This window comes from Lolium rigidum, chromosome 3, assembly GCF_022539505.1.
Source record: "Lolium rigidum isolate FL_2022 chromosome 3, APGP_CSIRO_Lrig_0.1, whole genome shotgun sequence".
Taxonomy (NCBI): domain Eukaryota; kingdom Viridiplantae; phylum Streptophyta; class Magnoliopsida; order Poales; family Poaceae; genus Lolium; species Lolium rigidum.
In genome coordinates this window covers 35470322-35494705 of record NC_061510.1, presented here as the reverse complement: position 1 = coordinate 35494705, position 24384 = coordinate 35470322, and the positions used below count along the sequence as shown (strand labels likewise).

The following is a 24384-nucleotide window of genomic DNA, read 5'->3' as shown; positions in this document are numbered from 1 at the left end:
AAGAGTATGATTGAAAAGGAAATACTATACGATGGATTGGGCAACGGTTTACCATGTGTGAGAGTATGGGGTTTTGGAATGCTGCCCAAAAGATTAGCCGGTATTTCAAATTAGGAGCCAAGCATGCTCCACTTGGATCCAGATTCCCTTAACACTTTGCGGAGTTGAAATGATTTGATCTTTGTGTAAATGATTTATCTAAGTCACTTTTCTGCCCCATAGTTTCACTTTTTTAGAAAAAAAATGCAACTTGCTTTAGAAAGTGCAACCCTATATATTTGAGTTGCCCTTTTTAAAACCATGATTAAACCATGAGTTGCCCTTTTTTAAACCTACAATTTTCATCTAAGATTTAGCAAAACCTTGTGTAAATACAAATGAATAGAAATGTTTCTATATAACAACTATAGATATCGACTGAAAATCACAAGAAATATGGGCTACTTGTTTCGGCTCTAAACACTCGTCGTAAATACATGCAAAATATAGACAAATATGTCTAGATTCATTGAACTTGCGACAGTTGTTTAGGGCCGGATGGAATACCTATTTCTTCCACCCGGAACCTAAACCTCGCCATGGCCAGGAGTCCTGGTTGTGGGAGCGCGATGCCGACGCCCGGGCCGCGGCTACTTTGCCGATGATGCCCTCGACGGCGACATCGAATGCGTCCCTCACCGACTCCAGCCTGGACCTCGGATCCGCGTACAGCAGTGTGGGTATCATCCCGATCACCTCCTCCCGCATACGCTCCACCGTCTCCGGCGGAATCGCCCGGAGTACCGCCCGGATGCTCACGTTGCGAGCTCGCACGTCTTCCTCCCTGACGAACACCGAGTACTTGTCGTGGTCCTCGGGGAGGTACCACTTGTACTGCAGGTGGGCTGATACTCTGTTGAAGAACACCGGGATGCAGCCGGCGACCATGGAGTCGAACACCGACCGCCGCGTGTATGAGTCGCCGGGAGGCTGCAGGCAGAAGGTGGCCTTCTGGAACAGCCGCATGATCTTGTCGGGGGAATGGCACTGGCTGCTGCCGAACGCGCAGCTCAACTGGGTGCAGTCCCCGGGCGCCGCCTCGCACTGCGCAATGATCTTGTCCCGGATGTTCATTGGGCTGTCCGGCCGTGGCGCGCCAACGAACGCCATGAGCCACCGCCGCTCCGCGCCGCGCACTCTGTCCTGCCACCGTCGCACCTCGGCGTCCGACCTCGGGTGGAAGTACGTGGGGTACGGCACGGAGTATTCCCGCTCGTGTACAAGAGAGCATTCCAGCAGGAGCACCGACATCTCCCGGCCGCCCGGCATGACGAGGAGGTCGGTGCCCCAGTTGGGGCTGACGTTGTTGCTCCGCCGGAAGTCCCACGCCGTCCTTCCGGCGACGAGGAAGTGGTCGCGCCCTCCCGCTCGCTTCCACTCGGGCTGCCGCATGAGCCACTGGGCCAGATCTACCGACGCAGCGTCCCTGGTGGCGTTTTCGTAGCCCCAGTGGTAGCGGACGAAGTCGAAGCCGGCGTAGAAGGGGACGAAGACGACGTCGGCCACGGCGGAGTGGTTTGTGAGGCACTCGTACTGCTTCATCCGGTTGTGGAAGATGGCGTCGAGCGCGAACTGGTGCGTGCCGTACCACCCGTTCTCGCCGGTGAACACGCTGTCCAGCGGGTCGGCGAGCGGGCGGCCCAGGCCGGCGTTGCTGACGAAGTCGCACATGTCCGGCCAGTGGTCATTGGTCTTACGGCAGTCGCGGAGGATGTCGGCGTTGAAGCGCGGCGGCAGGTCGTGCACGTAGATGTAGCGCCCACGGCACGGGTCGGCGCTCCGGCCGACGGCCACCAGCTGCGCCGCCCCTCCGTCGGTCATCACCGTGAGGTAGCAGAGAACAGAGATCCATACTACGAGCATGAGCACGACGATGAGCCGCAAGGGCGGGACCGCGCTCGCACTCGCCGCGGTCTTCTGATCCGCTGACGCCCCTTTCATCAGCCCTTCGCCGCACTGCGGCCTGGCTGCGACGTCCTTCTGTGCAGATTGGGTCAGCTGGTAGTTTGCAAAGAAGACGGAGATTTACCCTTCTAGCTTTGGATCAATGAGATCGCTGAGTATGTACAGTGTGGCTGTAGCTCACCAGCTCGAGTTTACCACCAGCACCACGCCAACTTGCATGCCGGAGCGTTTAACTACTGGCCTACTGGGATATATTAGAGGAGGAAGACGAAGACTCTTCATAAACTACACAGAGTAGACTGTAGAGTGGGAAGATCTACTTCTCGTCAAGAACTCTCGCTAGCTACACACACATTGCGTGCTGTGTCCTGTGGAGTTCTTGGAATTAACTTTTAGAGCAGCAAGTGCTAAGTGGCCTCGTAATACTAGTAGAGATCTAGCCAGCCGACGCACACATGCACACTTTGGCTAGTAGCCGACGCACACATTGGAGTATCTGATTATCGAAACAGGGCTGCACGCCACTTCCCATTAAGAAACCAACCGTCATTACAGGAACTCCTTGCAACCCTCGAATGAATTCTGTATATAGTGCAAAGGGATAAAAGAAAACAAGAGGACCCTCAGTTTACACCTTTGTTTTTTGAGCCTAAACGGCAGGAGCTCTACTTTCCATTGAAAGAAGGGGGAATAACTCTCTAAAGTTAAACACATACTACAAAAAACTAACAGTATAAACTCTTTGAGCCTCTAACTTCAGAAGGGGCTTTTATTTCTTAGTTTTATCTTTCTCCTTTTTTAGATGTGTGCATTCGTACTGCCACTAGGGTGTTGCGCTGTTGCAGAGGCTGGATGTAATTGGTATCTTCTTATATTAATATATTCCCTTTATCGAAAAAAAACTTCAGAAAATGCATCCTCCTAATCATTAAGTTGAATGGATTCAACTATGTGTAGGAGAGCACCAACTAAGTAAAGATATTGATGAACACATGTTAACCTCCAAGTACACCGAACTATTGTAGCACAATTTGATAAATATTTAGTTGTTGACTCCATAAGAAGAACAAAGTAAACTATCTATTATCTAAGGTCCTACAATCCTCTTATATGGCCGTTCGTGCAATGCAACAAAATAAAGGATGCAAGGTTCTATTTTTTCAAAACCACTAACTAGAAAATTGTATAGGTGGAAATTGCTAGTGTTGAAATGAAGCCGAGGAGCCGAATTGAATTTCCGAGATATGAATTGCTATTGTTTTAATGTCTTTTGCTACCTTTGTTTGTTGGTACCTACAAATTATCTTCGGTTGAAAGAAAGAGTGTGTAGATAGATTGTTTATGTGTGTGAACAAAGTAATAAAAAAAGCGAAAGCGAGCAGCACAAGCGATGACTACGTACTTGAAACTATAATAAGGGCAAAGAGTTCTTAGGTAGTTGTGGATTCACAACAAGCATAGATGTAAAACATGATTGGGATTTATAATGACCTTGTAGTATGCATGGGCGAAGTTAGATAAAGGTGCACCACATGCACGCTTGTGCTATGCACCCCACGTAATCACCACCGATCCTCCTATATTAGCATTTCCCCGGAGTTCACCGTGATTAAGAGTCTTTCCATGGCTACGGATATTGTTCTAGGATCTATGTTATTCCCTCGTTAATAGTGGTCGATGGGATGTGATGGAACTCTCTCTCTCTCTCTCTCTCACCCCCAAACCACCAACAGATGACACTAGATTCACTAGGATACCAATTCGTTGGGACTCCAAGCGCAAAGTAATGTAGCAAGGGCTTCCTCCTCACAAGGGTGAGTCTAGGGTTTATTAAACCCTCGAGGAAACACATGTAAGAAGTGTACTATATATTCTTTCCTCTTCTAATAACCTACAAAACAAAGTGCTATTTCCTTGTGTCCCCTCCACCAAGTGGTTGTCAAGCACAAGGTTTCATATTAAAAAAATATAAATTAACAAAGTAAATATGCAGCAAGATGAAAGGTAAATTAAATTCTACTGGAAACTAAAGTGGCATGGTAGTGTTGGTGGTATAAAATTTATGAAGAATTAAATGCAAGAATGATAAATGTTTTTATATTTTTTCTAAAATGGTAAAGGTGTGTAAATGTAAGTAAAAGGTGTTTCTTTTGATTAAGAATGAACCAGGGTTCATGGTTCACTAGTTTACTCCCTTATTTGACGTAACTTCAATATGTGTTTCATATGTATTCATATGGGCATCAACTCCTATGAATGAGATCACTGTTCAAAAAATCGACCAATTCAGCGATTAATTAGTCGATCAGTCGCTACTCGATGGGTCACCAATTAGCCAATTAACTCATTTATCGACCGATTAAGTGATTAATCGGCTCATTTTCCCATTAATCGCTAATCGCCAGCTGATCAAGTTGACACTGATAAGCTATTTTCTCAACATTGGTTGTGATGATGCAACACATCCCATTAATACTTCCTCTAGCAAGAGAAAACTCCACAAACTAGATTTAAGATGAACATAGTACTACATTTGCTTCTATGACATGACGTTGAATACCAAGTATGCTACATCAAAAGATGTGAGATCACTATTGTTGATCATTTGGTGGCTATAATACATGCATTCATTTATCTCTAGTGAGATAACAACGTAAACATAAAAATCATAGTAGGACTTAAACTTTATGGTCACTCTCCATACTACCATGTTACTCCAACTAATACACATATTTCTCCTCACACGCCCTATCATAGTATCATACCACTTGGATCAAAACTTGTACTCAAGAATGAGTTGCATAATATGTTGGAAATACAAGCAATTTTACGCATAAAGTAACCAAGAAAACAATAGATAAAACATGGCTAGAAATAAATAAATCAAACTAGACATGCCATGTAACAGAGAGTAGGAGAAAAAAACTACAAAAAAAGTAGCACTACGATGTTAAGTAGGAGAATGAGAAGAACATACAGGCTAGCGGAAGTAGACCCATTCACGTTGCCGTTGTTGTCGCCCATGTCGTCGTAGAGGCTGCTGATGTCCGGGAAGAAGTCCTCATCGGGGAAAAGCTCGTCCGAGTCCGTGATGAAGATGAAGTCAGTAGTAGAGCAAAGCGCTCCCCAAAAACCTTATTGCCGCTCTCCCGTACAGGATCACAAGAGATGGGGTTTCAGAGGCCTACTATCCCAACTCACGGTGCACGCCGCAAGATGGGATGGGGAAGATCTTGATCGGCGCAAAGCTTTGGAAGCAGGTGGTTGTACGCTTTTGTGCATGTACTTCTGGAGAGGGGTGATTGCGCGTAATTAACACGTCCGTTGGGAACCCCAAGAGGAAGGTATGATGCGCACAGCAGCAAGTTTTCCCTCAGTAAGAAACCAAGGTTATCGAACAAGTAGGAGCCAAGAAGCACGTTGAAGGTTGATGGCGGAGGAGTGTAGTGCGGCGCAACACCAGGGATTCCGGCGCCAACGTGGAACCTGCACAACACAATCACGGAACTTTGCCCCAACGTAACAGCGAGGTTGTCAATCTCACCGGCTTGCTGTAAACAAAGGATTAGATGTATAGTGTGGATGATGATGGTTGTTTGCGAAGAACAGTAAAGAACAATTGCAGCAGTTTGTATTTCAGATGTAAAGAAGAGGACCGGGGTCCACAGTTCACTAGTGGTGTCTCTCCCATAAGATAGCAGATGTTGGGTGAACAAATTACAGTTGGGCAATTGAAAAATAAAGAAGGCATAACAATGCACATACATATATCATGATGAGTACTATGAGATTTAATCAGTGGCATTACGACAAAGTACATAGACCGCTATCCAAAGCATGCATCTATGCCTAAAAAGTCCACCTTCAGAGTTATCATCCGAACCCCTTCCAGTATTAAGTTGTAAACAACAGACAATTGCATTAAGTATGGTGCGTAATGTAATCAACACAAATATCCTTAGACAAAGCATCGATGTTTTATCCCTAGTGGCAACAAGCACATCCACAACCTTAGAACTTTCTCGTCACTCGTCCCGCATTTAATGGAGGCATGAACCCACTATCGAGCATAAATACTCCCTCTTGGAGTCACAAGTATCAACTTGGCCAGAGCCTCTACTAGCAACGGAGAGCATGCAAGAACATAAATAACATATATGATAGATTGATAATCAACTTGACATAGTATTCAATAGTCATCGGATCCCAACAAACACAACATGAAGGATTACAAATAGATGATCTTGATCATGATAGGCAGCTCACAAGATCTGACATGATAGCACAATGGGGAGAAGACGACCATCTAGCTACTGCTATAGACCCATAGTCCAGGGGTGAACTACTCACACATCGATCCGGAGGCGATCATGGCGATGAAGAGACCTCCGGGAGATGATTCCCTCTCCGGCAGGGTGCCGGAGGCGATCTCCCGAATCCCCCGAGATGGGATTGGCGGCGGCGGCGTCTCCGTAAGGTTTTCCGTATCGTGGCTCTCGGTATCGGGGGTTTCGCGACGAAGACTATATGTAGGCGGAAGGGCAGGTCGGGGGCCACACGAGGGCCCCACACAACAGGCCGGCGCGGCCAAGGCTTGGGCCGCGCCGCCCTAGTGTGGCGCCACCTCGTGGCCCCACTTCGTAAGTCCTCCGATCTTCTGGAAGCTTCGTGGAAAAATAGGCCCCGGGGCGTTGATTTCGTCCAATTCCGAGAATATTTCCTTACTAGGATTTCTGAAACCAAAAACAGCAGTAAAACAACAACCGGCTCTTCGGCATCTCGTCAATAGGTTAGTGCCGGAAAATGCATAATAATGACATATAATGTGTATAAAACATGTGAGTATCATCATAAAAGTAGCATGGAACATAAGAAATTATAGATACGTTTGGGACGTATCAAGCATCCCCAAGCTTAGTTCCTACTCGCCCTCGAGTAGGTAAACGATAACAAAGATAATTTCTGAAGTGACATGCTATCATAATCTTGATCATACTATTGTAAGCATATGAGATGAATGCAGCGATTCGAAGCAATGATGAAGATAATGAGTAAACTTATGAATCATATAGCAAAGACTTTTCATGAATAATACTTTCAAGACAAGCATCAATAAGAATTGCATAAGAGTTACTCATAAAGCAATAAATTCAAAGTAAAAGCATTGAAGCAACACAAAGGAAGATAAAGTTTCAGCGGTTGCTTTCAACTTCAACATGTATATCTCATGGATAATTGTCAACACAAAGTAATATAACAAGTGCAATAGGTAAACATGTAAGAATCAATGCACACAGTTCACACAAGTGTTTGCTTCTAAGATAGAAGGAGGATGGGTAAACTGACTCAACAATAAAGTAGAAGATAGGCCCTTCGCAGAGGGAAGCATTGATTACTATATTTGTGCTAGAGCTTTTCATTTTGAAAACAAGAAACAATTTTGTCAACGGTAGTAATAAAGCATATGAGTTATGTATAATACATCTTATAAGTTGCAAGCCTCATGCATAGTATACTAATAGTGCTCGCACCTTGTCCTAATTAGCTTGGGTTAACACGGATTATCATTGCATAGCATATGTTTCAACCAAGTGTCACAAAGGGGTACCTCTATGCCGCCTGTACAAAGGTCTAAGGAGAAAGTTCGCATTGGATTTCTCGCTTTTGATTATTCTCAACTTAGACATCCATACCGGGACAACATAGACAACAGATAATGGACTCCTCTTTAATGCATAAGCATTCAACAACAGATTAATATTCTCATAAGAGATTGAGGATTAGCTGTCCACACTGAAACTTCCACCATGAATCATGGCTTTAGTTAGCGGCCCAATGTTCTTCTCTAACAGTATGCATACTCAAACCATTTGATTGTGAAAACCGCCCTTACTTCAGACAAGACGAACATGCATAGCAACTCACATGATATTCAACAAAGGTAAAAGAGTTGATGGCGTCCCCAGAAACATGGTTACCGCTCAACAAGCAACTTACTAAGAAATAAGACACATAAGTACATATTCTTCACCACAATAGTTTTTAAGACTATTTTGTCCCATGAGCTATGTATTGTAAAGGTAAAGAATGGAAATTTTAAAGGTAGCACTCAAGTAATTTACTTTGGAATGGCGGAGAAATACCATGTGGTAGGTAGGTATGGTGGACACAAATGGCATGGTTATTGGCTCAAGGATTTGGATGCACGAAAAGAATTCCTCTCAATACAAGGCTAAGCTAGCAAGGTTGTTTGAAGAAAACTCAAGTATAAAAGGTGCAGCAAAGCTCACATATGAACATATTGTAACTATTATAAGACTTTATATTGTCTCCTTGTTGTTCAAACACCTCAACCAGAAAATATCTAGACTCTAGAGATCAATCATGCAAACCAAATTTTAACAAGCTCTATGTAGTTATTCATTAATGAGTACAAGGTACATGATGCAAGAGCTTAAACATGATCTATATGAGAACAACAATTGCCAAGTATCACATTATTCAAGACATTAAACCATTTACCACATGCGACATTTCCTGTTTCCAACCATATAACAATGAATGAAATAGTCCAACTTTCGCAATGAACATTAAAGATAAAGCTAAGAACATATTTGTTCATACGAAACAGCGGAGCGTGTCTCTCTCCCAAACAAAGAATGCTAGGATCCAATTTATTCAAACAAAAACAAAAATAAAAACAAACAGACGCTCCAAGTAAAGCACATAAGATGTGACGGAATAAAAATATAGTTTCACTAGAGGAACCTGATAAGTTGTCGATGAAGAAGGGATGCCTTGGGCATCCCCAAGCTTAGACGCTTGAGTCTTCTTAAAATATGCAGGGATGAACCACGGGGAATCCCCAAGCTTTGACTTTTCACTCTTTTTGATCATATTGTATCATCCTCCTCTCTTGACCCTTGAAAACTTCCTCCACACCAAACTCGAAACAAACTCATTAGAGGGTCAGTGCATAATTCATATATTCAGAGGTGACATAATCATTCTTAACAATTCTGGACATTGCACAAAGCTACTGAAAGTTAATGGAACAAAGAAATCCATCTAACATAGCAAAACAGGCAATGCGAAATAAAAGGCAGAATCTGTCAAAACAGAACAGTTCGTAAAGACGAATTTTAAAGTGGCACCAGACTTGCTCAGATGAAAATTCCCAAATTGAATGAAAGTTGCGTACATATCTGAGGATCAAGCACGTAAATTGGCAGATTTTTCTGAGCTACCTACAGAGAGGCAGGTCAAAATTCGTGACAGCAAGAAATCTGTTTCTGCGCAGCAATCCAAATCTAGTATTGGCTTTACTATCAAAGACTTTACTTGGCACAACAATGCAATAAAATAAAGATAAGGAGAGGTTGCTACAGTAGTAAACAACTTCCAAGACTCAAATATAAAAGAAAGTGCAGAAGTAAAATAATGGGTTGTCTCCCATAAGCGCTTTTTTAACGCCTTTCAGCTAGGCGCAGAAAGTGTGTATCAAGTAACATCAAGAGACGAAGCATCAACATCATAATTTGTTCTAATAATAGAATCATAAGGTAACTTCATTCTCTTTCTAGGGAAGTGTTCCATACCTTTCTTGAGAGGAAATTGATATTTAATATTACCTTCCTTAATATCAATGGTAGCACCAACAGTTCGAAGAAAAGGTCTTTCCAATATAATGGGACAAGATGCATTGCATTCAATATCCAAGACAACAAAATCAACGGGGACAAGGTTATTGTTAACCATAATACGAACATTATCAATCCTCCCCAAAGGTTTCTTTATAGCATTATCAACAAGATTAACATCCAAATAACAATTTTTCAATGGTGGCAAGTCAAGCATATCGTAAATTTTCTTAGGCATAACAGAAATACTTGCACCAAGATCACATAAAGCATTACAATCAAAATCATTGACTCTCATCTTAATGATGGGCTCTCAACCATCTTCCAACTTCCTAGGAATAGAGGTTTCAAGTTTTAGTTTCTCTTCTCTAGCTTTTATGAGAGCATTTGTAATATGTTTTGTAAAGGCCAAATTTATAGCACTAGCGTTGGGACTTTTAGCAAGCTTTTGTAAGAACTTTATAACTTCAGAGATGTGACAATCATAAAAGTCTAAACCATTATGATCTACAGCAATGGGATCATCATCCCCAATATTTTGAAAAATTTCAGCAGTTTTATCAATTTCAGCAGTTTTTAGCAGCTTCGGGCAATTTTGCACGCTTTGCACTAGGAGTAGTAACATTGCCAACACCAATTATTTTACCATTGATAGTAGGAGGTGTAGCAACATGTGAATCATTAACATTACTAGTGGTGGTAATAGTCCAAACTTTAGCTACATTATTCTCTTTAGCTAGTTTTTTCATTTTCTTCTCTTTCCCACCTAGCATGCAATTCAGCCATCAATCAAATATTCTCATTAATTCGAACTTGGATGGCATTTGCTGTATTAGCAATCTTATTATCAATATCCCTATTAGGCATAACTTTCAATTTTAAAAGATCAACATCAGAGGCAAGACTATCAACCTTAGAAGCGAGAATATCAATTTTATTGAGCTTTTCCTCAACAGATTTGTTAAAAGCAGTTTGTGTACTAATAAATTCTTTAAGCATGGCTTCAAGACCAAGGGGTACACTCCTATTATTGTTGTAAGAATTCCCATAAGAATTACCATAACTATTACCATTAGCAGAAGGATATGGCCTATAGTTGTTACCAGAATTATTCCTATAAGCATTGTTGTTGAAATTATTGTTTTTAATGAAGTTCACATCAACATGTTCTTCTTGGGCAACCAATGAAGCTAAAGGAACATTATTAGGATCAACATTAGATCTACCATTCACAAGCATAGACATAATAGCATCAATCTTATCACTCAAGGAGGAGGTTTCTTCAACGAATTTACCTTCTTACCTTGTGGAGCTCTTTCCGTGTGCCATTCAGAGTAATTTGTCATCATATCATCAAGAAGCTTTGTTGCCGCCCCCAAAGTGATGGACATAAAGGTACCTCCAGCAGCTGAATCCAATAGGTTCCGCGAAGAAAAATTCAATCCTGCATAAAAGGTTTGGATGATCATCCAAGTAGTCAGTCCATGGGTTGGGCAATTCTTTACCAAAGATTTCATTCTCTCCCATGCTTGAGCAACATGTTCATTATCTAATTGCTTGAAATTCATTATGCTACTTCTCAAAGATATATTTTTAGCGGCAGGATAATATCTACCAATAAAGCATCCTTACATTTAGTCCATGAATCAATACTATTTCTAGGCAGAGATAGCAACCAATCTTTAGCTCTTCCTCTTAAAGAGAAACGAAACAATTTTAATTTTATAATGTCACCATCTACATCCTTATACTTTTGCATTTCACATAGTTCAACAAAATTATTAAGATGGGCAGCAAGCATCATCGGAACTAACACCGTGAAAATTGCTCTCTCATAACAAGATTCAGTAAAGCGAGGTTTAATTTCAAAGAATTCTTCCGTAGTAGCAGGTGGAGCAATAGGTGTGCATAGGAAATCATTATTATTTGTGCTAGTGAAGTCACACAACTTAGTATTCTCAACAAGTACCCATTTTAGCAGTAGTAAATAAAGCAAACTAAATAAAGTAAATGCAAGTAACTAATTTTTTTGTGTTTTCAATATAGAGAGCAAGACAGTAAATAAAGTAAAACTAGCAACTAATTTTTTTGTGTTTTGATATAATGCAGCAAACAAAGTAGTAAATAAAGTAAAGCAAGACAAAAACAAAGTAAAGAGATTGAAAGTGGAGACTCCCCTTGCAGCGTGTCTTGATCTCCCCGGCAACGGCGCCAGAAAAAGAGCTTGATTGCGCGTAATTAACACGTCCGTTGGGAACCCCAAGAGGAAGGTATGATGCGCACAGCAGCAAGTTTTCCCTCAGTAAGAAACCAAGGTTATCGAACCAGTAGGAGCCAAGAAGCACGTTGAAGGTTGATGGCGGAGGAGTGTAGTGCGGCGCAACACCAGGGATTCCGGCGCCAACGTGGAACCTGCACAACACAATCACAGAACTTTGCCCCAACGTAACAGCGTGGTTGTCAATCTCACCGGCTTGCTGTAAACAAAGGATTAGATGTATAGTGTGGATGATGATGGTTGTTTGCGAAGAGCAGTTTGTATTTCAGATGTAAAGAATAGGACCGGGGTCCACAGTTCACTAGTGGTGTCTCTCCCATAAGATAGCAGATGTTGGGTGAACAAATTACAGCTGGGCAATTGACAAATAAAGAAGGCATACCAATGCACATACATATATCATGATGAGTACTATGAGATTCAATCGAGGCATTACGACAAAGTACATAGACCGCTATCCAAGCATGCATCTATGCCTAAAAAGTCCACCTTCAAGTTATCATCCGAACCCCTTCCAAGTATTAAGTTGTAAACAACGGACAATTGCATTAAGTATGGTGCGTAATGTAATCAACACAAATATCCTTAGACAAAGCATCGATGTTTTATCCCTAGTGGCAACAACGACATCCACAACCTTAGAACTTTCCGTCACTCGTCCCGCATTTAATGGAGCATGAACCCACTATCGAGCATAAATACTCCCTCTTGGAGTCACAAGTATCAACTTGGCCAGAGCCTCTACTAGCAACGGAGAGCATGCCGTAACATAAATAACATATATGATAGATTGATAATCAACTTGACATAGTATTCAATATTCATCGGATCCCAACAAACACAACATGAAGGATTACAAATAGATGATCTTGATCATGATAGGCAGCTCACAAGATCTGACATGATAGCACAATGGGGAGAAGACGACCATCTAGCTACTGCTATGGACCCATAGTCCAGGGGTGAACTACTCACACATCGATCCGGAGGCGATCATGGCGATGAAGAGACCTCCGGGAGATGATTCCCTCTCCGGCGTGGTGCCGGAGGCGATCTCCTGAATCCCCCGAGATGGGATTGGCGGCGGCGGCGTCTCAGTAAGGTTTTCCGTATCGTGGCTCTCGGTACTGGGGGGTTTCGCGACGAAGACTATATGTAGGCGGAAGGGCAGGTCAGGGGGCCACACGAGGGCCCCACACAACAGGCCGGCGCGGCCAAGGCTTGGGCCGCGCCGCCCTAGTGTGGCGCCACCTCGTGGCCCCACTTCGTAAGTCCTCCGGTCTTCTGGAAGCTTCGTGGAAAAATAGGCCCCTGGGCGTTGATTTCGTCCAATTCCGAGAATATTTCCTTACTAGGATTTCTGAAACCAAAAACAGCAGAAAACAAGAATCGGCTCTTCGGCATCTCGTCAATAGGTTAGTGCCGGAAAATGCATAATAATGACATATAATGTGTATAAAACATGTGAGTATCATCATAAAAGTAGCATTGAACATAAGAAATTATAGATACGTTTGGGACGTATCAAGGGGCAACCTCTCTTTTATAGGCACACAGGAGGAAGCGAAGAGGCTACGATGGAACGTTTCAGCTTCTGCAACCATTCAAATTTCATTCATGCGTGGCAAAAAAGAGAGAATGTCTAGGCTCGAGGCATTCCCGCAAACCGCGGCACGCACGTCGTGACGAGCGGGCGGTTGAGGAGGAGGACCGCGTGTAGGAGCTTTCTTCTCATGCTCATACCATAAGTGGAGCAGCCCCCTTATAGGGAGGTCCAAAACTCTCTAAACTAGCAAGGTGAAACTAAACTTCTGTCCCACCCTTTGCCTTGCATGAATGGGCCACATGGGTCTTTGGGATTTTCAGAAATTGTGGATTATATTGTATGGGTTGGGCCTATACAAAAGTCCAACATAATATACATATACTCATACATCAAACACAAACTGAAAATTGCAATCTCAAATACCAATCTCAATAAAAACCAAAGATCCAACACAAAGGGGTTACATATAGATGGTCACAATCATGAGGGCATCTCATGTGACTTTAGAATATTGATAGAACAAGCGATAGATAGATCAAGTTACTGCCACAAACTCATAATCCCGGGGTGGACTACCCCCTCTTTATCATGGAGACGAAGGAGATGATGCTGGAGAGGTTTGAGAAGCGCTCAAGTGGCATTTTCCCATCCAATCTTTGTTGGTACAACCTCTGTTTCGTGGTTCGCCATGCTTTGAAGTCGCAGTTGGGACCCTTTTATAGAAGGTTTTAGGTGAATACAAAGAGATAAATGCGAAGTGAACGGCAATGGAGACACGAGGGTCAATTGGGCTATGGTGGCGCAGCCAGGCTATCATCACTAGTAGAGAAAAGCCTTGCAATGGCTTGGCAAAACCTCCCTTAGTGGTGTGGTTTTGACGCACCATAGGTATCTGATGTCTACGGGTGCTTGTATTCTTGTAGACAGTGTTGGGCCTCCAAGAGCAGAGGTTTGTAGAACAGCAGCAAGTTTCCCTTAAGTGGATCACCCAAGGTTTATCGAACTCAGGGAGGAAGAGGTCAAAGATATCCCTCTCAAGCAACCCCGCAATCACGATACAAGAAGTCTCTTGTGTCCCCAACACACCTAATACACTTGTCGATGTATAGGTGCACTAGTTCGGCGAAGAGATAGTGAAATACAAGTTGTATGGATGTATATGAGTGGTAATAACAATCTGAATAAAATATGGCAGCGAGTAAACATGCAACAGAACAGTAAATAAATGGAGATTCGATGTTTGGAAATAAGGCCTAGGGATCATACTTTCACTAGTGAACACTCTCAACATTGATCACATAATAAAACCACTCTACACTCTCTTGTTGGATGATGAACACCACTAATTGCGTAGGGCTACAAGAGCACCTCAATGCCGGAGTTAACAAGCTCCACAACATTCAATGTTCATATTTAAATAACCTTAGAGTGCATGACAAACCAACGCAATTACACCAAGTACTAACATAGCATGCACACTGTCACCATCACACTATGAAGGAGGAATAGATCACATCAATACTATCATAGCAATAATTAACTTCATAAGCTACAAGAGATTACAATCATAACCTACGCTAAGTACTACACGATGCACACACTGTCACCATTACACCGTGGAGGAGGAATAGAGTACTTTAATAACATCACTAGAGTAGCATATAGATGATATTCAACTAGATCACATAAAGAGAGAGATGAACCACATAGCTACAGCGGAGCCCTCAGCCCCGGGGGTGAATTACTCCCTCCTCATCATGGAGACAGCGATGGCGGTGAATATGGCGGTGGAGACGGCGGTGGAGATGATGGAGGAGCCTTCCGGGGGCACTTCCCCGTCCCGGCGGCGTGCCGGAACGTAGACTCCCGTCCCCGGATCTTGGCTTCGCGATGGCGGCGGCTCTGGAAGGTTTCTCGTACCGTGGCTTTTTCGTATCGAGGTTTTAGGTCAGGGACCTTTAAATAGGCGAAGAGGCGGAGTCGGAGGGCTGACGGGGCGATGACACAACAGGGGGCGCGGCCCACACCCTGGCCGCGCCAGCCTGGTGTGTGGGGCCCCCAGGGCTCCCCTCTGGCGGCTCTCGGGTGTTCTGGAAGCTTTGTCCAATTCTAAAACTCTGGGCGTTGATTTCGTCCAATTCCGAGAATATTTCCTTACTAGGATTTCTGGAACAAAAAACAGCAGTAAAACAAAGAATCGGCACTTCGGCATCTCGTCAATAGGTTAGTTCCGGAAAACGCATAAATATGACATATAATGTGTATAAAACATGTGAGTATCATCAATAAAGTAGCATGGAACATAAGAAATTATAGATACGTTTGAGACGTATCAAGCATCCCTAAGCTTAGTTCCTACTCGCCCTCGAGTAGGTAAACGATAACAAAGATAATTTCTTAAGTGACATGCTATCATAATCTTGATCAATACAATTGTAAAGCATATGTAATGAATGCAGCGATTCGAAGCAATGATGAAGATAATGAGTAAACAAATGAATCATATAGCAAAGACTTTTCATGAATAATATTTTCAAGACAAGCATCAATAATACTTGCATAAGAGTTACTCATAAAGCAATAAATTCAAAGTAAAGGCATTGAAGCAACACAAAGGAAGATATAAGTTTCAGCGGTTTCTTTCAACTTCAACATATTTATCTCATGGATAATTGTCAACATAAAGCAATATAACAAGTGCAATAAGTAAACATGTAAGAATCAATGCACACAGTTTACACAAGTGTTTGCTTCTAAGATAGAAAGAATGGGTAAACTGACTCAACAATAAAGTAGAAGAAAGGCCCTTCGCAGAGGGAAGCATGGATTAAATCATGTGCTAGAGCTTTTTAAGTTTTGAAATCATATAGAGAGCATAAAAGTAAAGTTTTGAGAGGTGTTTGTTGTTGTCAACGAATGGTAGTGGGCACTCTAACCCCCTTGCCAAACAGACTTTCAAAGAGCGGCTCCCATGAAGGACGTTATCTCTACCAGCAAGGTAGATCATCCCTCTTCTCTTTTGTTTACACATGTACTTTAGTTTTATTATTTATGGATGACACTCCTCCCAACCTTTTGCTTACACAAGCCATGGCTAACCGAATCCTCGGGTGCCTTCCAACATTCACATACCATGAAGGAGTGTCTATTTGCAAAATTAAGTTGCTTACTGATGAATCAGAGCAAAACATGTGAAGAGAATTATTAATGAAGGTTGATTAATTGGGGGCTGGGAACCCCGCGCCAGCTCTTTTTGCAGAATTATTGGATAAGCGGATGAAGCCACTAGTCCATTGGTGAAAGCTGCCCAACAAGATTGAAAGATAAAACACCACATACTTCCTCATGAGCTATAAAACATTGACACAAATAAGAAGTAATAAAGTTTTGAATTGTTTAAAGGTAGCACATGAAGTAATTTACTTTGGAATGGCAGAGAAATACCATGTGGTAGGTAGGTATGGTGGACACAAATGGCATGGTTATTGGCTCAAGGATTTGGATGCACGAGAAGAATTCCTCTCAATACAAGGCTAGGCTAGCAAGGTTGTTTGAAGCAAACTCAAGTATAAAAGGTGCAGCAAAGCTCACATATGAACATATTGTAACTATTATAAGACTTTATATTGTCTCCTTGTTGTTCAAACACCTCAACCAGAAAATATCTAGACTCTACAGCATCAATCATGCAAACCAAATTTTAACAAGCTCTATGTAGTTATTCATTAATGGGTACAAGGTACATGATGCAAGAGCTTAAACAAGATCTATATGAGCACAACAATTGCCAAGTATCACATTATTCAAGACATTAAACCATTTACCACATGAAGCATTTTCTGTTTCCAACCATATAACAATTAACGAAGCAGTTTCAACCTTCGCCATGAACATTAAAAGCTAAGAACACATGTGTTCATATGAACCAGCAGAGCGTGTCTCTCTCCCACACAAGCATGAATTTATTCAGAGAATGAAAATAACAAAACGAAAATAAAAGCACATAGACGCTCCAAGTAAAGTACATAAGATGTGACCGAATAAAAATATAGTTTCAAGAAAAGAAACCTGATAATTTGTCGATGAAGAAGGGGATGCCTTGGGCATCCCCAAGCTTAGATGCTTGAGTCTTCTTGAAATATGCAGGGATGAACCACGGGGGCATCCCCAAGCTTATACCTTTCACTCTTCTTGATCATATTGTATCATCCTCCTCTCTTGACCCCTTGAAAACTTCCTCCACACCAAACTCAAAACAAACTCATTAGAGGGTTAGTGCATAATCAAAAATTCACATTTTCAGAGGTGACACAATCATTATTAACACTTCTGGACATTGCTCAAAGCTACTGGAAGGTAATGGAACAAAGGAATCCATCCAACACAGCGAAAGAGGCAATGCGAAATAAAAGGCAGAATCTGTCAAAACAGAACAGTCCGTAAAGACGAATTTTAAAGAGGCACCAGACTTGCTCAGATGAAAATGCCCAAATTGAATGAAAGTTGCGTACATATCTCGTGGATCTCGCACGTAAATTGGCAGATTTTTCTGAGTTACCTACGAGAATCATACCCAAATTCGTGACAAGCAAGAAATCTGTTTCTCACGCAGTAATCCAAATCTAGTATCAACCCTACTATCAAAGACTTCACTTGGCACAACAATGCAATAAAGTAAGATAAGGAGAGGTTGCTACAGTAGTAACAACTTCCAAGACACAAATATAAAACAAAAGTACTGTAGTAAAATAAACACATGGGTTATCTCCCAAGAAGTGCTTTCTTTATGGCCATTAAGATGGGCTCAGCAGTTTTAATGATGCACTCCCAAGAAATAAGAGTTGAAGCAAAAGAGAGCATCAAGAAGCAAATTCAAAACAAATTTAAGCCTAACATGCTTCATATGCATAGGAATCTTGTAAATAAACAAATTCATGAAGCATAATGCAACAAGCATAGAAAGATAAAACAAGTGCAGCTTCAAGATTTTCAGCAAAAAGAGAGGTGTTTTAGTAACATGAAAACTTCTACAACCATATTTTCCTCTCTCATAATAACTTTCAGTAGCATCATGAACAAATTCAACAATATAACTATCAAATGAAACATTCTTATCATGAGTCTCATGCATAAAATTATTGCTACTCCCAACATAAGCATAGTCATTCTTATTAATTGTAGTGGGAGAAATTCAACAAAGTAGCTATCATTATTATTCTCATCATCAAATATAGGAGGCATATTGTAATCATAATTAAACTTATCCTCCATAGTAGGTGGCACCAAAAGACCACTATCATTATAATCATCATATATGGGAGGCATATCATAATCAACATAAACTTTCTCCTCAATACCTGGAGGGCTAAAGAGATCATTCTCATCAAAACCGACCTCCCCAAGCTTAGAATTTTCAATATCATTATCAACAATGGTGTTCAAAGCGTTCATACTAATATTACTACTAGCATGCAAATAAGGTTCCTGTTGCGGTCAGAAACCCACCGGCGGGCAGCGACGGGCAACACCGTAGAGCCGGGAGGCTCCCAGGACTGCGGCTGGCCCTGGTCCCTCCGAGCGACGGCCCGCAAAGCCTTCGGCACGCACGTCCGATGCCGATGCAGGGCGTGCCACCTGACCTATACCCGGTCGGGAAGGTGTTGGATGTGCCTCGCTTAGTTTCCTACATGGCACACACGTAAACATTAAATACGAGCCTCGATCGGCTCTCAGTTGTCCCGTGAATCGGCTCAAGGAGCCGATCCACCCATGATGCGTACGAGGTGTACGATCGGATGGTGGTCCCGCTTGATCAAGATAAAGCTAAAACGACCTACTACGATTTAGGGTTTTCACCGCATAATCGGAACATCCTACTCGTGATTGAGCTCGGCGGCCACGCACGGTGATCGTAAACCGACCCTAGACAAGGCCTAAAACCAACACGAAGTTGATCCTCGGAACATCCCGTCTAGGGCTAGCAAACTACACCCTACGCGCCACTCGGATCCTTCAACCCGTTTGTAAGGCCTAACCATGCAGATATTAAACTAATCCTTGAAGAACAAGGAGCAACCATAACGGATCGGATCTACTAAATAAAGATCAAGTGGGTGCCGCCCTTACACCCAAGATAGGTGTAAGGGCGGCTAGATGTCTAAGGGTCGCACGACGATAGCATATGATACGATGAACAATGCTAACCCTAAAACACCTATGATAACTACGTTGCTCGCCATCAAAAAGGCTTCAGCACGAGCAACGCATGAACGACGAATAAACGTGTAAATCGCAAGATGCGATCTAGGCAGCATGATGCTTACCCGGAAGAAACCCTCGAGACAAGGGAGTTGGCGATGCGCCTAGATTGGTTTGTGGTGAACGTGGTTGTTGTTTATTTCATAAACCCTAGATACATATTTATAGTCCGTAGACTTTCTAACGTGGGAATAATCCCAACCGGGCACGAGCCCAAACTCCATCTAACCGACACGTTTCCTACTATGGTACAGATACATGGGCACACTAGCCCAAACTTTGCATATAAGGCCGATTCATGTATTTCTTCTATGTATATTCTTCAAGCACATCTTCAATCGCGGCCCACCTCTGATCCGGTCAAATTCTGGTGATAACACATGCCCCCCTGGTTTTGGAAATGACATTTCCAAAATCATTATGCTTTTCTTTCGTCGGGTCATGTCATGGCAGAGCAAAACTGATGCAGTATCCTTCATCATGATGCCTTGCCTTCTTGACTTCTATGCGCAATTCGACAATGCTTTGGCACCACTTCCTCGGAAACTGCTGTAACATTAACTCTCCCCAATATCCCATTATTTAACCGCGTCGAGCGGTTCGCCCCTTCACCCTCCTCGCTCCGTACTAGCCATCGGCAAAAACCCCATTCCTCCGTAGCCATGTCTTCTTCCTCCTCCTCCTCTTCTCGCCTCCTCAAACCTCTCCTACGTATCATCTCCCTTCCGTGAGCCGACGCCGCGAGTGGGGCTCGTTGGCGGCGCACGACATCCTCGCCCCAACGACGTGGGACAAGGAGGAACACGATTCCTCCATCTGGTCCGAGGATGACAAATCCTTGACCGACGGAGAGGACGACCTTCAATTCCTCGTCGATGGGGAGGAGGAGGCGGAGAGCGAGGACGACCGCTTCTCCTGGGACGACTTCACCTCCTTCGAGGAAGAGGCGGAGGAGGACGACGACGACTCCCTCGAAGGATACCCACCGGCGAAGCGCCTCCGCGCCTGGTGGGACGACGACAGCGATGACGACGATGAGGAAGACGAGGCTCCCGTAGAAGGCTACGGGAGCAGCGATGAGGAGCCTATCAGCAGCTGTGCCGATGGCAGCGACGACGACGACGAAGGCAGCAACGGCCCTTAGATTAGGGACTAGTAGTAGTAGTCAGCTTTTGTTCTTTCTTCCCCGAGCAATCGGCTCTTTCTTTGTAAGAAATCCCACTATTAATGAAGAAAATATTCCCCAATTAATCTTGCTTTCTTGTCAACTTTGCCGATCGTCGAACGAAGTTGCTGTACAGAGAGCCGATGGCAGGGCATCGGCTTGTACTATAAACGCGATTTGAGGCCAAGCCGTTGCCTATCCACACGGTCCAACAGGTCTAGCCCACATCCAAACCATCCCCCAATCTTAAACGTGCAGATTGAACTCCTCAGCAACCACTAGGAGACTCATCCCAAACATCATGATTTCTGGTTTGAACCGATCTGTTAACCTGCTTAATTGAGCTTGTATCTCTAGAGTCGATGGCAATGCATTGGCTTTATTATTCTGAAGTCGATACCCGTGCACCGGCTGTACGCATACTGTTGTCTCCACATGTTTCCTCAAGTCGATGTCCGCGCATCGGCTGTGATTTTTTTTTTACTGGCCGATTTAGAATCGGCCTCCATATCTCACTGCCCATCCTCCCACATGCTTGGGAAATACTTCTTGAGATGCTGGCCATTGACGGCCACTGGGAACTTTACACCATCCAACTCGTTCAAGCATGTAGGCATTGCCCTTCGTAACCCGGACGACTTTGTAAGGACCGTGCCAATTAGGAGACCATTTGCCGTATGCTTTATCCCTGGTTCCTAGTGGCAACACGGCTTCCCATACTAGATCACCAACTTGAAACTCCTTTGGTCTCACCTTCTTATTGTATGCCCGAGCTACCCCGGCTTTGTTCTCTTTAATCTTCTCCAACGACCAAAGTCTAAGTTCCGTCGCATCCTCAATAGTGTCACTCATCGTGGTTGCGTACTCTTGTGGCGTCGCATCATTCTCGAAATGTGACACGCCTCGATCCAGCCGTAATTTCCCAAGGCAATACGGCCTCCTCGCCCATAGACAAGCCGGTACGGCGAAGTCTTTATAGCTCCATGGCATGACATGCGATAGGCCCACAAAGCTTCGACAACGTCTCATGCCACACCCTAGGGTTTTCGTCAATCTTCCTCTTAATCAGCTTGATCGGGCTTTGATTGGATGCTTCGGCTTGCCCGTTGGCTTGAGCATAGTATGGAGATGATCGGATTAGCTTAATCCCCATGTCATCGCGAACTTTCTGAATTCTTTAGAGACAAAGACCGAACCTCCATCGGTCGTGATGGTTTGGGGAATCCCGAACCTATGAATGACATGTTCTTTGACAAATTGGATAACATCTTCCGATTTTACTTTCTTCATGGGAACGGCCTCCACCCATTTGGTGAAATAATCTGTAATGGCCGAATCCACTCGTGGTTCTTGCTTGACGGAGGATGTATTTTGCCGATCATATCCATGCCCCAACCTCGAAATGGCCAAGGTTTGATGATGGGGTTCATCGCTGATGCGGGTACCATCTGGATTTTTCCGAACATCTGACACGCTTGGCATCCCTTGTAGTACTTGAAGCAGTCTTCCAGCATGGTAGGCCAATAAAACCCTGATCGCCTAATTAACCACTTCATCTTATGGGCCGATTGGTGAGTTCCACAGGCGCCTTCATGCACCTCATGTAAGAGCCGGTTAGACTCAGTTGGTCCCAGGCATTTGAGTAGTAACCCTTCCAACATCCTGTAGAACATGTCATCTCCTATAAGGACATATTTCATAGCCTTGTATCTTATCCTTTTGGGTGCCCCCCGAGCCGAATCCTTCAAATAATTGAAGATATCGGCTCTCCAATCATCCTGTTCCAGGAACTGTACCTGAACTTCTGTCCCGTCTGGCATGTCCTTATATCCTGACGCCATCTGTGCGAGATCATTGGCGTCGGTATTCTGAGACCTTGGGACCCAATTGAAATTGATGTATCGAAAATGTGTCATCAGCTCACGACACTCCACCCAATATGGAAAAAGTGACTCACTCTCGCACTTGTATTCGTCCGTGAGTTGAGAGATCACCAACTTCGAATCTCCAAAAAGCTCCACTGCCTCTGCCCCGGCTTCCAAAAGCAACTCCATTCCCTTGCGCACTGCTTCATACTCAGCAACATTGTTGGTGCAAGGGGTAGATAGCCTCGATGGCGAAAGAATATGTTGCCCCCGAGGCGACACGAGCAGAATACCGATGCCACAACCATCGTCACAAGCCGATCCATCGAAGAACATAGCCCATGCACGTACGTATAGTACTTGCTATATTAGTATTAATCCGTTCAGCTATAAGATCAGCCAATGCTTGTCCCTTGACTGCTTTCGCAGGCTGATACCGAAGATCGAACTCCGTCAATGCAAACATCCACTTACCAAGCCGGCCTTTCAAAACAGGGGCCGACAACATGTGCTTGACAACGTCTGACTTGCATATGACGATGATCTCTGCCGTCAAAAGGATGTGATGCAGCTTGGTGCAGGTGAAGAACAGGCAAAGGCACAGCTTCTCGACTTCAGGATACCTTGTCTTTGCGTCCAACATCCTTCTGCTGAGGTAGAAAACGACCTTTTCAACACCTTCATAGAGTTGCACCACCACCGAAGCGATGGACGTGTCAGCCTATCGATAAGTAGATATAGAACGGCCTCGTCTTGTTGGGGTGGAACCGAGCACAGCGGCGTTGTCGATACCGCTTAATCTCGTCAAACGCCCGTCGCTCGTTCGCCCCCAGCGAAACTCGTCATCGGATTTAATTTTCACCAGCGCCATGAACGGCTCGATTCGTCCTGATAGGTTGGAGATGAATCGTCGGACGAAGTTGATCTTGCCGATAAGACGTTGGAGCTCCTTCTTTGTGGTGGGCGGTTGCATGGTACGCACTGCCTCCTGACTTTTCAGGCCGATCTCAATTCCCCGTTCATGAACCAGAAAACCTAGGAACTGACCGGCCGTCACACCAAAGGCACACTTCTTTGGATTCATTCTCAGTCCGAACTTCCGAGTTCGGTCTAGGATGCGTCGCAAATCATCCAAGTGCCCCTCCATGGAGACAGACTTAACTACCACGTCATCGATGTAGATCTCCACCAACTTGCCGATCAGATCGTGAAATATATAATTCATGGCCCTTTGGTACGTTGCACCAGCGTTCTTCAACCCAAAGGTCATGACCACATATTCAAACAAGCCTACCGCCCCTGGTACTCGAATGCGGTCTTGTGTATATCTTCCGGAGCCATGAAGATCTGGTTATAGCCGGCGTTGCCATCCATGAAGCTCAACACCTTGTGGCCGGCAGCTGCATTGATCAATGTTTTCGCCACGAGCATCGGATACTCATCTTTTGGAGTGGCTCGTTAAGATCTCGGAAATCGATGGCCACACGCCATCGGCCGTCTTTCTTTTCTACGAGAACGATATCGGAGATCCATTCAGCATACCTGCATGGCCTAATGAACCCGGCGGCCGACATCTTCTCGATCTCTTTCTTGACCTCTTCCAGAATCTCGGCCTTCATCTGACGTGCTCGTTGTTGGAACGGCCGAAACCCTTTCTTAAGGGGAAGCCGATGTTCAATGATGCTCCT

The 24384-nt window shown here is 43.8% G+C and overlaps 1 protein-coding gene across 1 annotated transcript; it reads right to left on the bottom strand.

The window, feature by feature from the left end:
* Positions 1-546: 546 nt before the first annotated feature.
* Positions 547-22672, bottom strand: LOC124694656 (xyloglucan galactosyltransferase KATAMARI1 homolog). The gene is made up of 2 exons (XM_047227618.1): positions 22628-22672; positions 547-2037 (listed from the first exon to the last, which is right to left on the bottom strand). Exons 1-2 carry the CDS (start codon positions 22670-22672, stop codon positions 547-549), a joined length of 1536 nt encoding a protein of 511 aa, XP_047083574.1.
* Between the last annotated feature and the right edge of the window lie 1712 nt (positions 22673-24384).